Here is a 17,672-nt window from a genome sequence, read left to right on the forward strand (position 1 = left end):
CAAAGACCAACACAGGATAGTTGTATATGTAGAGGGTCATTCAGTGCAGCACGAAAAAGGTTATGAGAGGTTATTATAGGTCATTACACACTCCTCCCAGTGTCGATCAGGAGGACTATAAAAGACGCACACTTGCTCACCCTCATCACTGAGTATTGAATGTATCAATGCTTTCCTAGTTTCTGTGTGTTTCTTGATTTCCTAGCTCCTAGAATCTCTCAAATCAGCGGTATCCACTCCAGCTCCTCCAGAGGTGGCAGCTTCTGCTGCAGAACCTCCAGAGTCAGCGGCGTCCACTTCTGAGCTCTTTGTCTGTCCCATCATGGCCAAAGGGGCTGTCTTCGAGCTCTTCGTCTGTCCTGTCATGGCCAAAGAGTCTGTCTCCAACCTTTTTGCCTGCCCTGTCACAACCAAGAAGGCTGTCTCCGAGCTCTTTGCCTGTCCTGTCACAGCCAAGGAGGCCGCCTGTGAACTCTCTGCCTGTCCTGTCATGGCCAAAGAAGGCCGTCTGTGAAATCTCTGAATGTCTGGTCATGGCCAAGAAGGCTGTCTGTGAACTCTCTGATTGTCCTGTCATGGCCAAGGAGGTCACCTGTGAACTCTTTGCGTGCCTTGTTATGGCCATAACACCTGTTCCAGTTCTGCCTGATCTGCCTTGGTCTGCTGCACCATCACCTCCACCCTGGTGGTCTTCAGCTCTGCCCTGGTGCTTTTTTGCTCCACCCTGATGGTCTTTAGCTCCACCCTGGTGCTCTTCAGCTCCGCCAGCTCCACCATGGGGATCCTCGGGCCCGTCTGCTCTGTCCTGGTGGTCTTCGGCTCCGCTTGCTCTGCCCTGATGCTACTCAGCTCCACCCTGGCTCCCGGAGTCTGTCAGCTCCACTCTAGCTCCCCACTCTGTTGGCTCCGCCCTGGCTCCCTGCTCCTCCGGCCCTGCCTCAGTCTCTGGGTCCTCCTCCCGCACATGGACCTGGCCCTTCGTCCCTCTCCCTGTTCCGTCTCCACTCCACTCCACCACCCTCCTGGACTATGTTGTTTTGTTTAGGAGCATCTGGAAGGCACTCCTTAAGGGGGAACTCTATAACGACCTCTAGCTGGAGTGCCCATGAGCTCCTCCAGAGGGAACTCCATCTCACTCCTGCCTCGGAACCAATTACAGACTCCTCCCAGTGTCAGTCAGGAAAGCTATAAAAGACACACACCTGCTCACCCTTATCACTGAGTATTGAATGTATCAATGTTTTCCTAGTTTCTCTGTGTTCCTTGATTTCCTAGTTTCTGTGTTTTCCTAGTTTCCTAGTTTTGCCCTGTCTATGTTTTGACCTTGGACTGTTTACTAGTTTCCTGATTGTTTGCTGCCTGCCCTGACTTTTGCCTGTTTGTGGATTACTGTTTTGCCTCTGCCTTGGATTATCCTGTTTGCTAGAGATCTACCCTGCCTGTTTTGACCACATTTTTTATAACAAAGGCTTGCATTTGGATCCCCTACTCAAATTGATCTTGTTTTTATATTTTATTATTTTTTTATGGTCATTACAATTGTTTAGCACTTCAGATCTACTCTTTTGTGAAAGTGCTCTAAATAAAATTAAATTACATGAAAATTTTGCTGTTTTTTAGTAACTCTGGATTCGTAATGACTATAATAGAAATTCATCTGAACCATTCCACAAATGTTCTTTGGAAAAACGTTTGGGCCTGTATATTTTGAGGTGTGGCCCACAAGGCCTAATTGGCCTTTTTTTCCCCTTGCAAACACAACGTACAAACTTCACAAAAAGTGGTATATGTAAAAAAAGAATGTACATGTAATGAATTTCCGATGCTAGGGATGTAACAGCAGTTTAAAAATCATCACTCATTATATCAATGTGAATGACAGAAAAGGGCAGTCACACACTTTTAAAAATAAATGGAAAACAACATTTCTTAACACACCTTTGTGTCTGGATATGGACACATTCTGTGTAATCAGTGTCTTATTTGTTTTAACACAGAAAGTGTGCTAAAATCTCTAAAAGCCTTGTATAGACCCTTTTCACAAGACTGTGATGACGCGTTTCAACTGTCGTCATCATCATCATAAAACCTTGAAAGTTTTTCATATTTTGTATTATATCCCCTTTTCATCAAGTTACAAAAAACTAGTTAACGCTAATGCCAGGGTGTTTCTAATGTCGTGTCTATGGGAGGGATGGTAAATTTGACATTGTTCCCTCTTCTGACTGCCATTATCAGTCTCTCTCCATGTTTCTGCTTTGACTGAAAGTCATGAAAACACTATCATGGGGTTTTTCTTTTGTTATTTGTGCAAATGGGAATGCAAAAAATATATTTGTGGTACTCTCCCATTCACTGATCTCAGATTTCACCCAACTATGACAACTTTCGCAATGAGAAACCTGGAAATGTGAGAAAGGTCCATTGCCATGGCCTATCATTCTGAGCATTTTCCCTACTGTCTTACTTGGTTCTGTCCCAATTTGGATTATTGTTCTCTCAACCCTAGCAGTTTTCCCTTTTGACCACTGGATTATTGTTTCTGTCTTTTTGTTGCCTGCCCTGATCACCTGACTGTTACACCAAACTCCTGGGCCCTTTTTTTAGCTAAGAACAGACGATGAGCAAACCGGCATTAGTTTTAAGCAAAAGATGTATTATCATATTTATTGTACATTACATACACATATTAGAAAGACTTGCATACATACTAGAGAGAAAAACATTATTATTTAATCAACAGCTTGACTCTGCTTTACCTCAGTTTTTAGATTTTCAGCCAAACAGGAGGCATGGTGAATTTGAAGGTTAATCAGCTGTTCATTGTGGAGCAATTACGTAGGAGACATGTTGAGGCTTTCTTCTTCCATCTCTGCTAAAAATTAAACAGTTTTTGTTTACATTCTTATAGTATGTATTACATAAATATCAATTTACGTACAAAGTAGCAAAAGTAAAATTCAATGCTTTTTGTTCATTGCTGTGGATTGCACAGTTCATCCATTCAGGGAGTCTAGATTTCAAAGATACCGCTGGAAGAAATGGCTGCAAAGCAGAATTCACCCAGGTCATTAAATATGTTGTAAAAATAAATAAATAATAAAATAATTCAAAAATAAAATAATGTAGTGCTCTCTGTTTTTATCAATTCTTTTTTTCTGTTGTGTCAAAAGCCTTTTAAAAAATGTTAAATAACTTCCAAACTTAAAATAGATTCTTACTTTTTTGTCTTCTCTGTGATAACATGGCAAACAAACCAAGTCTGTATACTGTATAATCACATTTGTTATTCATGTAATAAACATTACTTAAGTTGTAAACGTATATTCTGTGCATCATTTTGAAATGAAAGAAATAGGGAACAGATTATTGACATTCATGGGATGTAAAATTGCGATGCATTAATGCATTTTGTTTTAGAAATTGCATAGTACCTTAATTTTCAGATGTGAATCTGAAATTGTTGTTGATGCAAATGTGCCTTTTAGACACAACTTGAGAAAGATAAGAGGAAAGCGGGCACAGAGAAGAAAGTCCTGACAGTAACATGATGTGTGTACCACAAAATGAATGTGTCAGTCATCAAGGCCACAACCTGAGGACAGAACAAAATTACATGTAAACTGCATAATGGAATTGCACTACATTCCATTGCTCATAATGCTTGTTTGCATGTTTATGAAAATGATTATGAAAAGTAATAAAAGTGTTGGTTCGGAAGCAGTTCCTTACATTCTCTCTGTTGCAGTTTGCGCAGTCTGATAGTTTACAGCCTTTAGAGCAAAATATGAAAATACATTGTAAAAAAAAAAAAAAAAAACAACAACATATGTTCAAATGTATGTTGTGTATTTGAACATCTACATATCTTAAAGGGGTCATTGGATGCCCATTTTCAAGTTGATACAAGTTGATATGATTCTTTAGGGTCTTAATTAAAAGTCTATAACATGCTTTGGTTAAAATTTCTCAATGGTAGTGTAAATAACACCTTTTTTACCTTGCCAAAATCAGCTCTGCAAAAATCATCCTGTTCTGATTGAGGTCGCTTTAAATGTTAATGAGCTCTGCTTGCCCCACCCCTCTCTTCTTTCTGTGAGTGACAAGCCTGTTTACTCGCCACTTCGTGTTTAGCCGCTAAACTTGCTAACCAGCACGTTATTAGGAAAGGCAATCGCAAAGATTCATTAAAAAAAACAAAACAAAAAAAAAAACCTTATACTGACTTCTGCTGTAAGTGAAGCTGGATCACGAATGATTCGTGCGAACATAGACTGATATATGTAGATCAGGAGGTGCATTCCCTTCACAAACAAACTTAATCCACTGCATCTTCAGCAGCTCAAATGTCGGGGGGTAAATGACAACCACTACGTTCATTATTACATTCAGCAACACAACACCTCAATCGGAGATATTCTTGTCTAACTTACATCCCTGCTCCAGCATCGAAACAGTGGAGGTTGGACTGTTACAGCTGATCTGAGGTAAGATGCTCATGTCAATCAACTATCATGGGAGCGGCCTCTGTCAGTGTGATGCCACACCGATAGGCATCTGAGAATGGCTTGATTTGAAAAAGGGAATATTATTTTTACAGATTAATTAAAAACCACTGCATAGATTTTTATCATTACAGGGTAGACGTGTACATACATGAATGTTCAAACAACATGTAAAAGTGAACTTTGCATCCGATGACCCCTTTAAAGGTTATACATAACATCTTATGGGTGACAGTTAAGTAATAAGATAAACAAATAAAGAAAATTATTAAAAACATTAGGTAAGCATAATTGGTGCATAGGCATGGCTGAACCTTGAAGACTTCTGGACTGTTAGTCAGTTTTTCTTGTGTGTGATTCTGTAATTAGCCTAACTGGGAATGGCTGCATAACATTAATACATAATGTGGCAAACTTCAATATATTTCATGTCACAGAGTAATTTTTTAATCTTCAGATTCTTACCTGTTTTGCCACATATCAGTTTGCCATTTAATCTAATGTGTACGGCCTCTGCTGTTTTTCCATTTCCTTCCTGAGGGAGCTATTGAGTCTTGTGTGAAATTACAGACATAGTGAGAACATAATGGATGTCCTTCGTTTGGCACAATGAGTACTGGCTTGACGAAAACTCTCTATATTTATTCATTTTGCTACTGCAGAATAACAAGAGAATCCAAGTCTGGGATCAGTTTCGGGCTGCGTAGTCTCTGTCATACGATGAATACCAGTCAGATGTGTGGACGTGAAAATTAGTCCATTAGTTTGAGTTCTTCTGCATCTTTATTTTCATGCTGATGTTGATCCACTCAAGATTTACAATTAACTTTTCTGCAGCTGCCAGCAAATTATTGGTGTCCATTGGTGCACACACCCTTCCATCATTTGGCTAAAGGTTTCTTCTTTTCTGCCACCAAAATGGTTATGTGTTATATTTAACACCATGGGTGCAGTCCAAATGTAACACTCCACCTGTGTGGAGTACAATAACAAGAATGACATATTAGATGTTTTCTGCAGAGATTAGGGTAATAAAACATGAAAAGCAAGAAAATGTCCCTACAAAAAATAATGTACATGACATTGTATAACAGTACATTACATTCAGCTTTTTTCAGCTTTACAAACATTTTAGGGTAAACCTACTTAAAAAGGAGAAGTTCCTCCAGCCTATTTATAAAATCTGTTTGTGAGCCAGTTGTTGACACTCCAAGACAGCTGCATGTCTTCACCAGGTCTTCTCTTTTGTGTTGTGAAGAAATTACTATCTATTAGTATTGTTTATGGAATAAAGTTCATACACTGTCAGAAAAAAGGTACAGTTACGTCGCTGGGGCGGTACCCTAAGGTACAAAGTAAAAAGGTACATATACATACTATTAAAGTACTAATCTGTACTTTTAAGGTACGAATAAGTACCTTTAGGGTACTAATATGTACTTCCAAAGTACTAAAATGTACTTTTAAGGTACTAATATGTACTGTTTAGGGGTAGGTATCTTTTCACTTTTGAACCTTAGGGCATTGATTCCCAGCCATGTTCCTGGAGGCCCCCCAACACTGCACATTTTGCATCTCTCCTTTGTCTGACACACCTATTTCAGGTCTTGGAGTCTCTACTAATGAGCTGATGATCTGAATCAGGTGTGTTTGATTAAGGAGACATGGAAAACATGCAGTGTCGGGGGGCCTCCAGGAATGTGGTTGGGAACCACTGCGACAGAACTGTACCTTTTTTTCTGAGAGGTTAGAGATCTGCTACCCAATCCAAACCCCAACGGATCCCGAAATTCTCACGGGTTTTGGGTCGGGTTTGGGTTAAAATTTAACGAATAGCTTCATACAGCGCAAACACAGAAACACTGTGGCGCAGATAAACTTTTATTAATAAACAGCTTCAATACTGACTGGCTACATTATATTTCTCAGCAAGCTGTAACTAAACTCAGCTTCATTGTTTGTAGAGAGAGAGAGAGACGCACAGATGCAGCTAATCGCACATTCAACTTTCATTCCCCTCTCACTGGCTAATTAATTCAAATAAATGTTATAATTCATTCAAATAAATGTGATCTTACCAAACTTCATCTCTGTGTTTGATTTAAAGAATACAGAATGCTAAAACGAGCCATAACTGACAGAAATTATCATAATTTTTACCCTTTGCTTCAGTTTCGCGAATCGCGAAATACAACATATTTAAAAAGTTTAGTTATTATATAAGGGGATGGATAGAAAAACTCTTTCGTTGGAGTTCTCAAACCAAGTTTCTGCAGACAGGACACTCCTAAAGTCCTCTACACACTGCATGATTTTCGACTGTCCCAGACGAAAGATTGGCATCGTGAAACAATGGTGACGATTTCTGTGATTGTGGCTCCTAATCTGTAGTTCTGTGTTGTACAATGAGAGAGATTCAAAGATGGCTGTTATTACTGTCTTGTGAGCAAAGATAGCCTACGATCATTTTCTGACAGTGTCAGAAATTCAGCCTGATCTTCACACGGTATGTGTGCTGCCACGATCCACGTTTACTGACCAGCCAATAAAAATGCGTTATAAAAATCAATGCGACATGGCGCTAAAACTTAAGCTTAAGAGCTTACCTTAAGCTCTTATTCTTTCCTCTTTCACCAGTTCCACTTTTTGTCAGCAAACATAAAAACTAAAACTGCCAAAGTGTGATTCATTATGCTCTTTTTGTTTAGCGCATTCTGATGACCTTATATTTTTCTATAGTAACGTGCGCCGTAGTCTACGAGTCAATAGGTGTCATCGTTACACACTTTACATGCAAGTCGTACCCAGGTTTATTAGACCCATGTCGCACAGTGTGATCAGCAATAATCTTATAGGATTGCTAAAATCGTGCAGTGTGTAGAAGTGTCATGAATCCTGTCCGGTCTGCCCGCCACCAAAGGTCGCCTGTGCATCTCAGTGACATTTCACACTAGACAGACTGTTGCACCACACCCAGGACTGCGTTTCCCACCATCCTTTGCGCTGATTACTCGCACACACCTGTATCCAATCAGACGCTCTATATAAGCCCCGGACTTCACCTTGCATCTTGCAGAGTATTGGAGTATTGTATTGTGTATTCTGTTTGTTGCGTTTAACACTCCCCTAGTGTTAGCAGCCTTCACGGAGCCATTCCCTAGTTCCCTAGTTTCTCTGTGTTTAGCTTTCTCGCTTGGTTATCTTGTTTCGTCTGTCTTGCCCTTTTGCCTAGACCCTTGAATTATGTTCACTGTTCATCGACCCTCTCCTGCTTCACAGACTACTCTTGTGTCTTGCTCCTCATATACCTGTTTGCCACTGTTTGACCCTGCCTGTTTGTGACCATGTCTTTGTCTAACGCTTTGCATTTGGATCCGCCCACTTCACATCTCCTTCACTCCGTTACAAGAAGGCTTTAGACAGGACACTCCTTGGACAGCACTCTTTCAACACCTATATATATATATAGATTCCATTTGTTCATGTACATGATTAGAACAGGAAGCAAATAATCAAGTCAATAATCTAATCAAACAAACCATTACAGAGCTCATTTTACCCTTAAAATATTCTTTAAACTGTTGCTTGTCGTGGGATGAGTATTTTGTTTTCAAGATCTAGAAGAGGACAGTATGGACACTGTGTGGTTTAAATTTTTTAGAAATGTTCTTCTCTGTTGTGGTTAAATCCACTGGAAGCTCCTCTGGGATTCTTTTTGAACTCCAAAAGTAGTTGGTCTGCGTTATGACATCACTACTTGAATGTTCAGAATGTTGGTTCATGTCATCAGCAGCACATGTCATCTTCTCCTCCATTTCTTCAGTTTCCTCATTTGAGGTGTCCACTGCATTTTGTACCAGCCACCACAGAGATAAGTATCTATGAATACAGTTCATCTGTTTTTTGTACCTCTGCACTGACAGTGCCATTTACCAGCTTTACTATCAGTACAGAGTGTTCTTCCAGGCTTACACCAGTTGTCCTTTTGACCTGTATACTGATACAAGTATATGTTTTGCTGAGAGAGGCTACGCTCACCCCAAAAATTAAAAACAGTCCACGTCCTCAGAGCAAGTATTTTGGTAAGTCTTTTGGCAGTGCATTATTCTTGTCTTGATATTGAACAAAGTCATTTTTCTAGCAACTCCTGCAAAGACTTATTGTGCAGTGCTGGTGAGGGACTGTATGATGTTGCTGTCCTGGTCCTTGAAGAAAGAATGTGAAAACATTCTTTCCCAGGGTTTCCCCTACTCACAGCTATGCTCAGGAAATCTGTGTGTGCATCCACTTAACAAGCAAAATTTAAAACTCAAGACTTGCATATGTGTCTCAACTTATGAGATTCTTTCTTTGCCACATATATTCTAGGGGTGGGCGATATGACCAAAATATTATGGTATTCATGGTAACAGGTAAGGTAAACATCACTGATGAACAAACTGCAGAAGCAACTATGAATGTGATATTTTCCTTTTTATGGTAGTTGCTGGTGGCAGTGTGGTCAAAACGATCACAGTGTTGGAAATCCACTCTGCATTTTCAGCGGGTATCTCAGGGTCATGAACGTTTTGCCCCTCAACCTCTATGCTTCACCTGAGTGTGATAGTGAAGACCAAATCAGCCTTCACCTGCAGAAGGTTTCCAACTGCGATCTCTCATTACCACAACCACCTTGAGCTAGTCTCTGCTGCCACTGCTATCTCCCTGGTGGTCTTCTTCAGTCATTTAGGTTCTACCCAAACCTTCTTTAAGAAATAGCACACAGATGAAGCTGGGAAGCCACGGCAGCCAACTTCAGCAGGGATCAAGGCAATGCATGCCATCCTTTAGTAGAAGCCTTGTCAATCAGATCTTTTTTCAGCTCAATATAGTTATTTTTGTTATTAAAAATAAGAGTAAAGGGGGGTGCTTCATTGTCGTCTTCATGTTAACAGCTATTTACTCCTTGGAGCATTACTGCCACCTAGTAGGTCTAAATTACACAGGGGACGGCCCGTGGCATAGGCAGAATAGACAAATGCTAGGGGCGCTGCTGATCCCTAGGGGTGTCAAAATGCGAGTTTTGTGTGTTTTTTTAAAAATATCTTTATATTTATTACCAATACTATTTCATTCCTATGAATTTAAAATTTTACAAAAAAAGCGATCTCACAAAAACTTAACTATTTTGTTGCTCTCCCGACTCACCCCGGTTCGAAGCATGATCAATCTTTCCCCGCACAGCCGCACTTCCATATACATCAGTTACCTGATTGTGATAGTCGCTAATATACGCATTACCAGTATGTCAAAAAGACAGAAGCCCTGATCTGTAATGAATGATGATCATATATATATAAAATAATAATATTAATTATTATTATTATTATTATATATATATGAGGTAAAAGTTTGTGAACAAACTTTATGTTGGCCTAGTCTAGAAAGCCTAGTCTAAAAGTCTGAAGTAGTGTAATAACAATGTCTGGAGTTCCAGAGATTCAAGATTTTTTGTGTCACATGATAACACGTTTTAATTATATTTTTATGTTATAGTTGTGTAGTATTTGGGTATTTATGTATTTTTAATTTGAATTGGCTAATTTAGTAATGTTCGTATATAACTGGGCTTAATAAAAATAGCAACATTTTATGTAAAATTCACTTTAAAGAAGTATGTTTCTCAGTTTATTTCGTAGTGATAACATTAGAAAGAGCTATAGTTTAGTAGAAAGTTGCTGCCATCTACTGGAAATTTAACATTTCCACATTCTGTATGAATGTTTGAACACAATGATTATTGGTGGAATGGGCTGTGAGGCAAGGGGCACCCAGTAATATCTCGCCTAGGGCAGCAAACTGGCCAGGTCCGGCTCTGATATTACACGTTCAACTCCTCCATCCTATGCTATATCCCCACACAGCCCAAACCTAGGCATTGCACCATGCTGCCATGGGGCTGTTCTTTAACTAGCCCACTCTTGGCCATAGCGCTTGCTTTTGGTCACACCACACACGGGCACCTGATCTCATCTGATCTTGAAAGCTTACAGGGTTGAGCCCAGTTAGTACTTGGATGGGAGACCACCTGGGAATACTAGGTGCATAAGCTTTTGGTTATCCTCCTTTAGATAGTTAATACACTTCCCCGTGAGTCAGGTGACCGAAGGTGCCGGAGTCATCATGTATTTGCCAGTTAGTTTTTTTCTAACAAAAATCGCCAGACTAGGTGGAGCTATAAAACAATATACTGCATAATAACCATAACATTTGCATTTTAGTTTATAACTTAGGACTTTGTTAAAACACCTTGTGAAAGACTTTTGAATGACAAAATTTTGCATATTGGTACAAAGTAACTACATGAAGCTGAGTGCTGTGCTATATTTGGTGAGAACTAGTCACAAGTCACTGCTATAATGTAAAAAAAAACTAGATGTGGGGTTAGCATCACTTTTTAACCTGGGTTTATGTTTTCGCAGTGACAGCGACACAAAACCCAATGGCGAAGGTCAAAAACATCTATTTAGAGCATACAGCAACAATTAAAATTCAGTACAGTGGAACACAAAAATACAGCCCTTAAAGGGATACTTCACCCTTTACACCCTCATTCCATATCACATGTATATGACTTTATTTCTTCAGATGAACAAAGGCAAACAAACACATACAATTTGAAACAATACATGGCAGTTGTATCACTAAATCATCTATATTACTGCCTGCAACCTGATGACTACAGGATGCAGCAATATTTATTGTTTTGTATTTATTTATCTTTACTTTATTAATTAATTCATTTATTTATTTGAATGTGCTTGTTGTTGAACAGATACTGTTATTAACATTATTTAAAATGAATTTCAAACAAAATTGGGTTTTGGAGCCTTTGGAGGTCAAAGGTCTTTTATTTTGCAGTGGTGAGCGCCCCGAAAGTGACGCTCTGCTGCCCTCTTTCGTTTGGATCCAATATTTCAGTAACTTGATGCTGTGTTACCCGGAGTGATGTAAAACAATAAATAAATAAATAAATAAATAAAGTAAGAAAACCTTTGACTTTTCAGCCTTTTCTTTCTTAACTGCTGGTAAAGTGATTAGATGACATGCGTTTATGATCAAAACAATGACAATGTAGATCAAGTTTACATGCAGGAAAATATTTGAATTCTCTATAATTAATTTGTTTATTATTACTTATTATTATTATATTTTAAATGGCAATGTCACAGACATACTGCTGGTACTTGATCTGATCTGTACTTTAACATTCTTCTACTATTATGATGTCATATTATAAAACAGTAGTGCTGCTGTAATCTTTAGTTAGTGTGCGACTAGGATGACAACATGCAATCTCTCTTCCAGTGAAGGTAAATCGTTGCAATAATACATACAACAATCATTAACTTAAGTTGAAATTAATATTACAAACAAAAACATGTTTCTTAAAAGTCTATAATACTGACCTTCTCTGTTTTTTGTTGTGAATGACTCCTCCAAACCACATACTACTGCTGAGTCACCTCTGACAACAGGCACCGTGACCGAACCGAAGATCACCGAATACCAGTAAATTATTAAGGCAAGTTCGGTAACTTAAGTTTTTACTACTGAATGTTATATCAATATTGGAGTGTTGATAGGTTATAAGTAGACTGTGTCTAAACAGATGCATTACATTTACAGTACAGTACAGTATATATCAGATACTTTTATTCGAAGCACTTTGTCACAAACCCAACAACATTGGCAATACAATAACACAAATCTACAGTATCTTCCCATTATTTTGTTGCCTCTGTGACAAATTGTTTCTGCTACTCTATAGTAGGTTGCCATGGATAAAAGCATTTTCTACAAGTAAAAATGTAAATGCATATGTGCAGATATGCACATAAATAGCCAATATTTATACTTCTGATTTATACAATATTTACTTAACCCAAAAAATGTCATCACAGACAATTCTGAGCATGTTGTTGTATCAATCTTTTGTATAATGAAGCACTGAATGGCATTTCATTAGCAGAAACATATTTTTATTCCAAAATCTAATTTAAATGCACTGTTCAACAATTTAAAACTCAGTCTTGTCCAAACAAGGAAAATGTTCTATATATAGTGGTATTCCTGGATTGATTGATGGATGGAGGTACAAATGTGCAACTACATTTTTTTTTTTTTTTTTTTTTTTTTTTAGTGCAGACTGGAGGATCTGGAATTGAACAATGAAGAGCACCTGGAAATTCACGTTTCTCACACATCTTTTCAATATCATGCTGTTACATCTTATTAATTTTATATCCTATTAAAATTCACTTTGTCCTTTTTGGTCTTCCAATTCATCAGAGCAACATCATACAAAAGCCGGACGTGTTGCTGTCCTCTTTCTTCCCGAGAATGGCACTCGGCTGCTAGTCCTTGGTGTCATTAATGGACCAACCTCTGGTGGCTGTCTTCCTACCTCCCGGAAGACACCCCACAACTAGCCACTGCTCTTAGCAACCTGTTTTCATCCTCTGCTCCCACAAAAACTGACGTCTCTCTAACCATCCAGCCACCTGTCCTCTAGACTGAACCTCCTGACAAGACATTTTATTTTCAACAAGACTGTATGCTCCCCCACATCATCTAGAGCCAGTGAATTTCTGCCGCCTGGTGGTTCCACCACAATGAAGTAGATAGCTAACTTCCTCAACCTTCATTCGCTTCTATTCATTCTACTCCTGACCATCGCTACCTTCAAGAAACAGCTGAAGATGTGCCTCTTCCTCAAGCACTTCCCTTAGACATCAACTTTATTTTAATGGACTGTGTAAATAACAGTGCTTCTACCGCTTGGATCTGAAAACCCAAAACACGGACGGGACATTCTGAGGATGCATGCCAAGTTGCATCAAAATCTGCCCACAGGGTTTTCACTACTAGCGTAACTCTGCAATTGTTTGGCAACAAATGAAGCATTAGTCCTTGCTTTGGGTCACTGTGTATTGTGGATGGCAGGCAGAATGGAATTTGTACATTGTACTGAATTAAATATTTGTTGTCAAGAGAGTTTATTGATAATAAACTAATTTATAAATGAACTGGAGTTATGTATGGATTATAAACAAAGTAGTGTATGGCGATTAAACTATACTTTTTTCAAAAGTATAGACGTGATGTTAACATGATTTTTGTATCAAAAAATTGCCTTTTCTGTGTAAAGTTATATACAGTGTTACAACTTTGTTGTCACAGCAACAATGCCTAAAACAAGGATAACAACTCTTTAGCCCAAATAAAACTTATAAAACTTACAATTAAGTGCTGTTATACTGCTGTTATACAATACTGTTTTTTTTTTCCTAAAAATGATTAAAAACAAAACACTTCCTCAAAGACTGTGCTAATGGGTCACTGAGAAAATATTAGGAGCATAGCCGTTGCATGCTTATCTGTCAGAGTACTTCAGGAAATCGACTGACAACTACATGTGCTCAAAGTTGGTATAAACATAAGAACAATACAAAACTTAAGCTGCTTACTAGCAGTGTTGGGGAAAGTTACTTTTAAAAATAATGCATTACAGTATTGCATTACCCCCTAAACAGTAACAAATTATGTTACTTGGTTACTTTTTATGGAAAGTAATGCGTTATGTTACTTTTGCGTTACTTTTCAAGTCTGAGCTGGGCTTGCTTGTTTGTTTTTTTATAAAAAAAAATTCTATTTTTGGTAAATGTAAATGCTTTTTCACACCAAAAGTGACATGAATAAGCCTTAGGTTGAAGGAAAAAAAATTCACGTCTGTACAGCAGAATGCAGAATAAGAAAGTTTAACACTCTTCAACAGTAAAAAAAAGGCACATATGTTAGTTTATCTAAAGTAATCTGTCAGTCAATAAATGGGAAAACAAGGTGCCTTGCATTACTTATTTAAAAAAGTAACAGAATTTTTTCTGAAATCAGAAATACTCTTGTAAATGAAAAAGTAATGCGTTACTTTACTAGTTACTTAAGTAACGTAACTCGTATTACCTGTAATGCATTTCCCCCCCAACACTGCTCACTAGTAATTAGTGAGTAGCCCTTAGCACATTAAAATGTACACTACTGGTCAAACTACAATTGAATCAAAATACATTAAAACAATAATATTGTGAAATATTATTACATTTTAACATAACTTTCCAATTGAATCTATTCTAAAATATAATTTATTCCTGTGATGTCAAAGCTGGATTTTCAGCATCGTTACAGACTTGCTGTTTATGTGCATTTTGTAGAATTTTGCTTTCAACAACCTTTTGCAAGTTATACTGTGGTACCATTTTAGTTATAAAATCTTAATATAAAGACTTTAAGTTAAAAAGATACTCAATTGAATGTATCCTCGCTGAATAAAAGTATTCATTTCTTTTTCTTTTTTTTTTTAATGGTTGTATATCACAATTTCAAAAAAAAAAAAAAAAAAAAAAAAAAAGCTAAATAATAATAGGAAATAAATAAAAATATAAAGGAGCAAAAAACGTTTCTTAAGCACTAAATCAGCTAATGAGAATGATTTCTGACACTAAAGACTGGAGTACTGACTGTTGAAAAGGAAATCATGAAAGAAATTGTAGGCTTAGACGGATTCTGTTGAAATGCCAACTGTTTGTCATACCAGCTGTTTGAGATCAAAAGCAGCAATTCATGCAAGAATGAATTTACAAATGTTTACACAGATTGATTTTCGGACTCAAGAAGCTATTTTTTTTTAAAATGATTAATAGTTTAAGAATTCATAAAGTAGTAAAAGAGAGGAAATTATTTAAAAGAGAGGTTTATTTGTCACATTTTTTTATCATCCATTTATGGACTTTTACTTGCTTACAAAAAATAAATGTTTTGAATATTTATCAATCAATTAGCATAAAATACCCATCATCATCAAAATACAAGCGAAAGTCTCCACTGAAATCAAGTCACACTACATGAGTCTTTTAGGGTCAATTTTCTCCAGGTGCACCAGAGGTTTCAGCTGTTCGGCGAAGCTTCGCATGTCCTCAGACACAGTGTCCTGTCCTGCAGGAGCCAGTACGCTCAGCTCAACAAGATACGAAAGAGACAGCGGCTCTGTGTTCTCTGTGTTTCCTGACGCCAGGACACGTAACAGTTTGCTCACTACCACCTTCATCGCTCCTTTCCGGAACACTTGACCCTTGGCCACAAACTCATGGTCCATGCGGAAACCCATCTCGTTGAGAAACTCCGGTAAGCTATGCGAGGCAGCCACATCCACACAGTTTCGGACCAAAGCGTGACGGCTTTTGTCGCCCACCTCAGGCTGACCTAGATAGCGCAGATGCCAAGGGGCCGTGGGGTGAAGAAGGGAGCGGCGCGCACGCAGCATGAACGGGTTGCCCTGCTGACCCTTCAGCAGATACACCAGCTCATGATCAGCAAAGCTCTCAGGCTCCATGTTGTCACACAGACCTCGGAGTCGATGTAAGAGACTCTCCAGTGACTGATCCAGTACGCTGCCTGTGAAGAACAAATCAACAAAACAACACAAAGTAAAGTCAGAAGACAAAAGTTTACAATGTTACTTAAATGTAAAAACCAGAACAAATGTGACAACGTGGGAAGCCCTGCCTTTTTTTACTGCTATGAAATAAAAAATAAAACAAGCAACTGCAGCTTTTTTCTCACAATGCTGACTTTTTTATGTAAAAAAAAAAAAAAATGTTGAGGTACAAAAAAAAGCAAAGTGTATATATATACAAAGAGTTCAGATGCAAAAGGCTGAAATTTTCTTCTAAAATTAGCATTTTTGTCAGGCTCCTATATTTATGTTCAGTTATTTCACTTTAATTGTATAGAAAAGGACCTATACCTTGCCACTGGAATAAAATTCCTGAACCTAAACATAGGAGCCTGAAGAAAATGCTCGTTTTAGATGAAAAACTTTTCTTTTAAGAATTTAAAGTTTATATAAGAAAGTCAGAATTATAAGATTTAAACTCAAAATTACTAACCTTCGATCAAATCAGTGCTAATTGTTCAGAACAGTATACGCTTTAAGACTAAAGCGTATAATAATATTAATGAAGCCATAATTAAAAACTAATTTACCTTGAAGAAGATACTCCATCATATTTATGGTTCCACCCGTTACGGGCATTACAGTAACCGGCGGAGCCTCCATCACTTTATAATTCTTCTGAACTCTATTAGGTCTTTTAACACATCTAACAGCCAACTTAGTTACCAGTGGAAAGTTATAGCTGGTTAAACAAGAACTTTAAACGAACCGCACGGTAGATCAACTGCACAACAAAAGACCTGCAGGGAAAGATATTAACAAACACCGCCAGCCACTAAAATACTCTGAAAGATAAAAGCCAAATAACATATATTCTACTTCAATTCAAAAGCAAAAACGAAACGCCTGGTGTTTTTTTTGACTAAAGTACTAACAGCAAATAATGCAACTCCACTCAACTGGCTCTATGTGCAAAACACGCACGCGCAGTGTCAAGAAAGTGTACTGCGCCTGTGCAAACGATCTTCCGGTCATTTAGCGCCATCTATCGGAATGAAGGGATCTCGTTATCATTCTAATATTACATTAATGACTCTATTGTTACATTAATTTATTTATTTCTTCAGATTTTCTCATTTGTTGCAGCTCTCGTTTTTATTGGGACATTTCTTTATGGATTTTATCATTTTACCCTTCCATTACCTTCCATTTACCATCAACAATTTTGCTAAATTGCATTATGTAGGCCCGTTCATGGCTGTCTATGCAGAGTAATAATAACAGACTCATTTGAGACTTCTACTAACTCAAAAGATTTTTTTTTAAAATTTAAATAACGTTTGTAAAATAAAATTCTATATATGTACATCAATTCAAAAAGTTGGGATCAGTGAGATTTGTAATGTTTTGTAAAATAAATTTCTTATGCTCATCAAGACTGCGTTTATTTGATTAAAAATACAGAAAACTTAATATTGTGAAATATTATTACAGTGTAAAAGTTTTTTTATTTTATTTTAATATACATTAAAATGTATATCCCTGTGTTCAAAGCGGAATTTTCAGCATCATTACTCCGGTATTCAGTGTCACATGATTCTTCAGAAATCAGTGTAATATGCTGCTTTATTGTCATTTATTATCAGGATTCTTTGATGAATAAAAAGTTAAAAAAG

General features: G+C 37.6%; 1 protein-coding gene across 1 annotated transcript; it reads right to left on the reverse strand.

The window, feature by feature from the left end:
• Positions 1–15,294: 15,294 nt before the first annotated feature.
• Positions 15,295–17,019, reverse strand: med18 (mediator of RNA polymerase II transcription, subunit 18 homolog (yeast)). The gene is made up of 2 exons (XM_051130616.1): positions 16,587–17,019; positions 15,295–15,995 (listed from the first exon to the last, which is right to left on the reverse strand). Exons 1-2 carry the CDS (start codon positions 16,657–16,659, stop codon positions 15,442–15,444), a joined length of 627 nt encoding a protein of 208 aa, XP_050986573.1. The 5' UTR covers positions 16,660–17,019; the 3' UTR covers positions 15,295–15,441.
• Positions 17,020–17,672: the final 653 nt, after the last annotated feature.

Source organism: Labeo rohita, chromosome 16 (genome assembly GCF_022985175.1).
Source record: "Labeo rohita strain BAU-BD-2019 chromosome 16, IGBB_LRoh.1.0, whole genome shotgun sequence".
NCBI classification, from domain to species: Eukaryota; Metazoa; Chordata; class Actinopteri; order Cypriniformes; family Cyprinidae; genus Labeo; species Labeo rohita.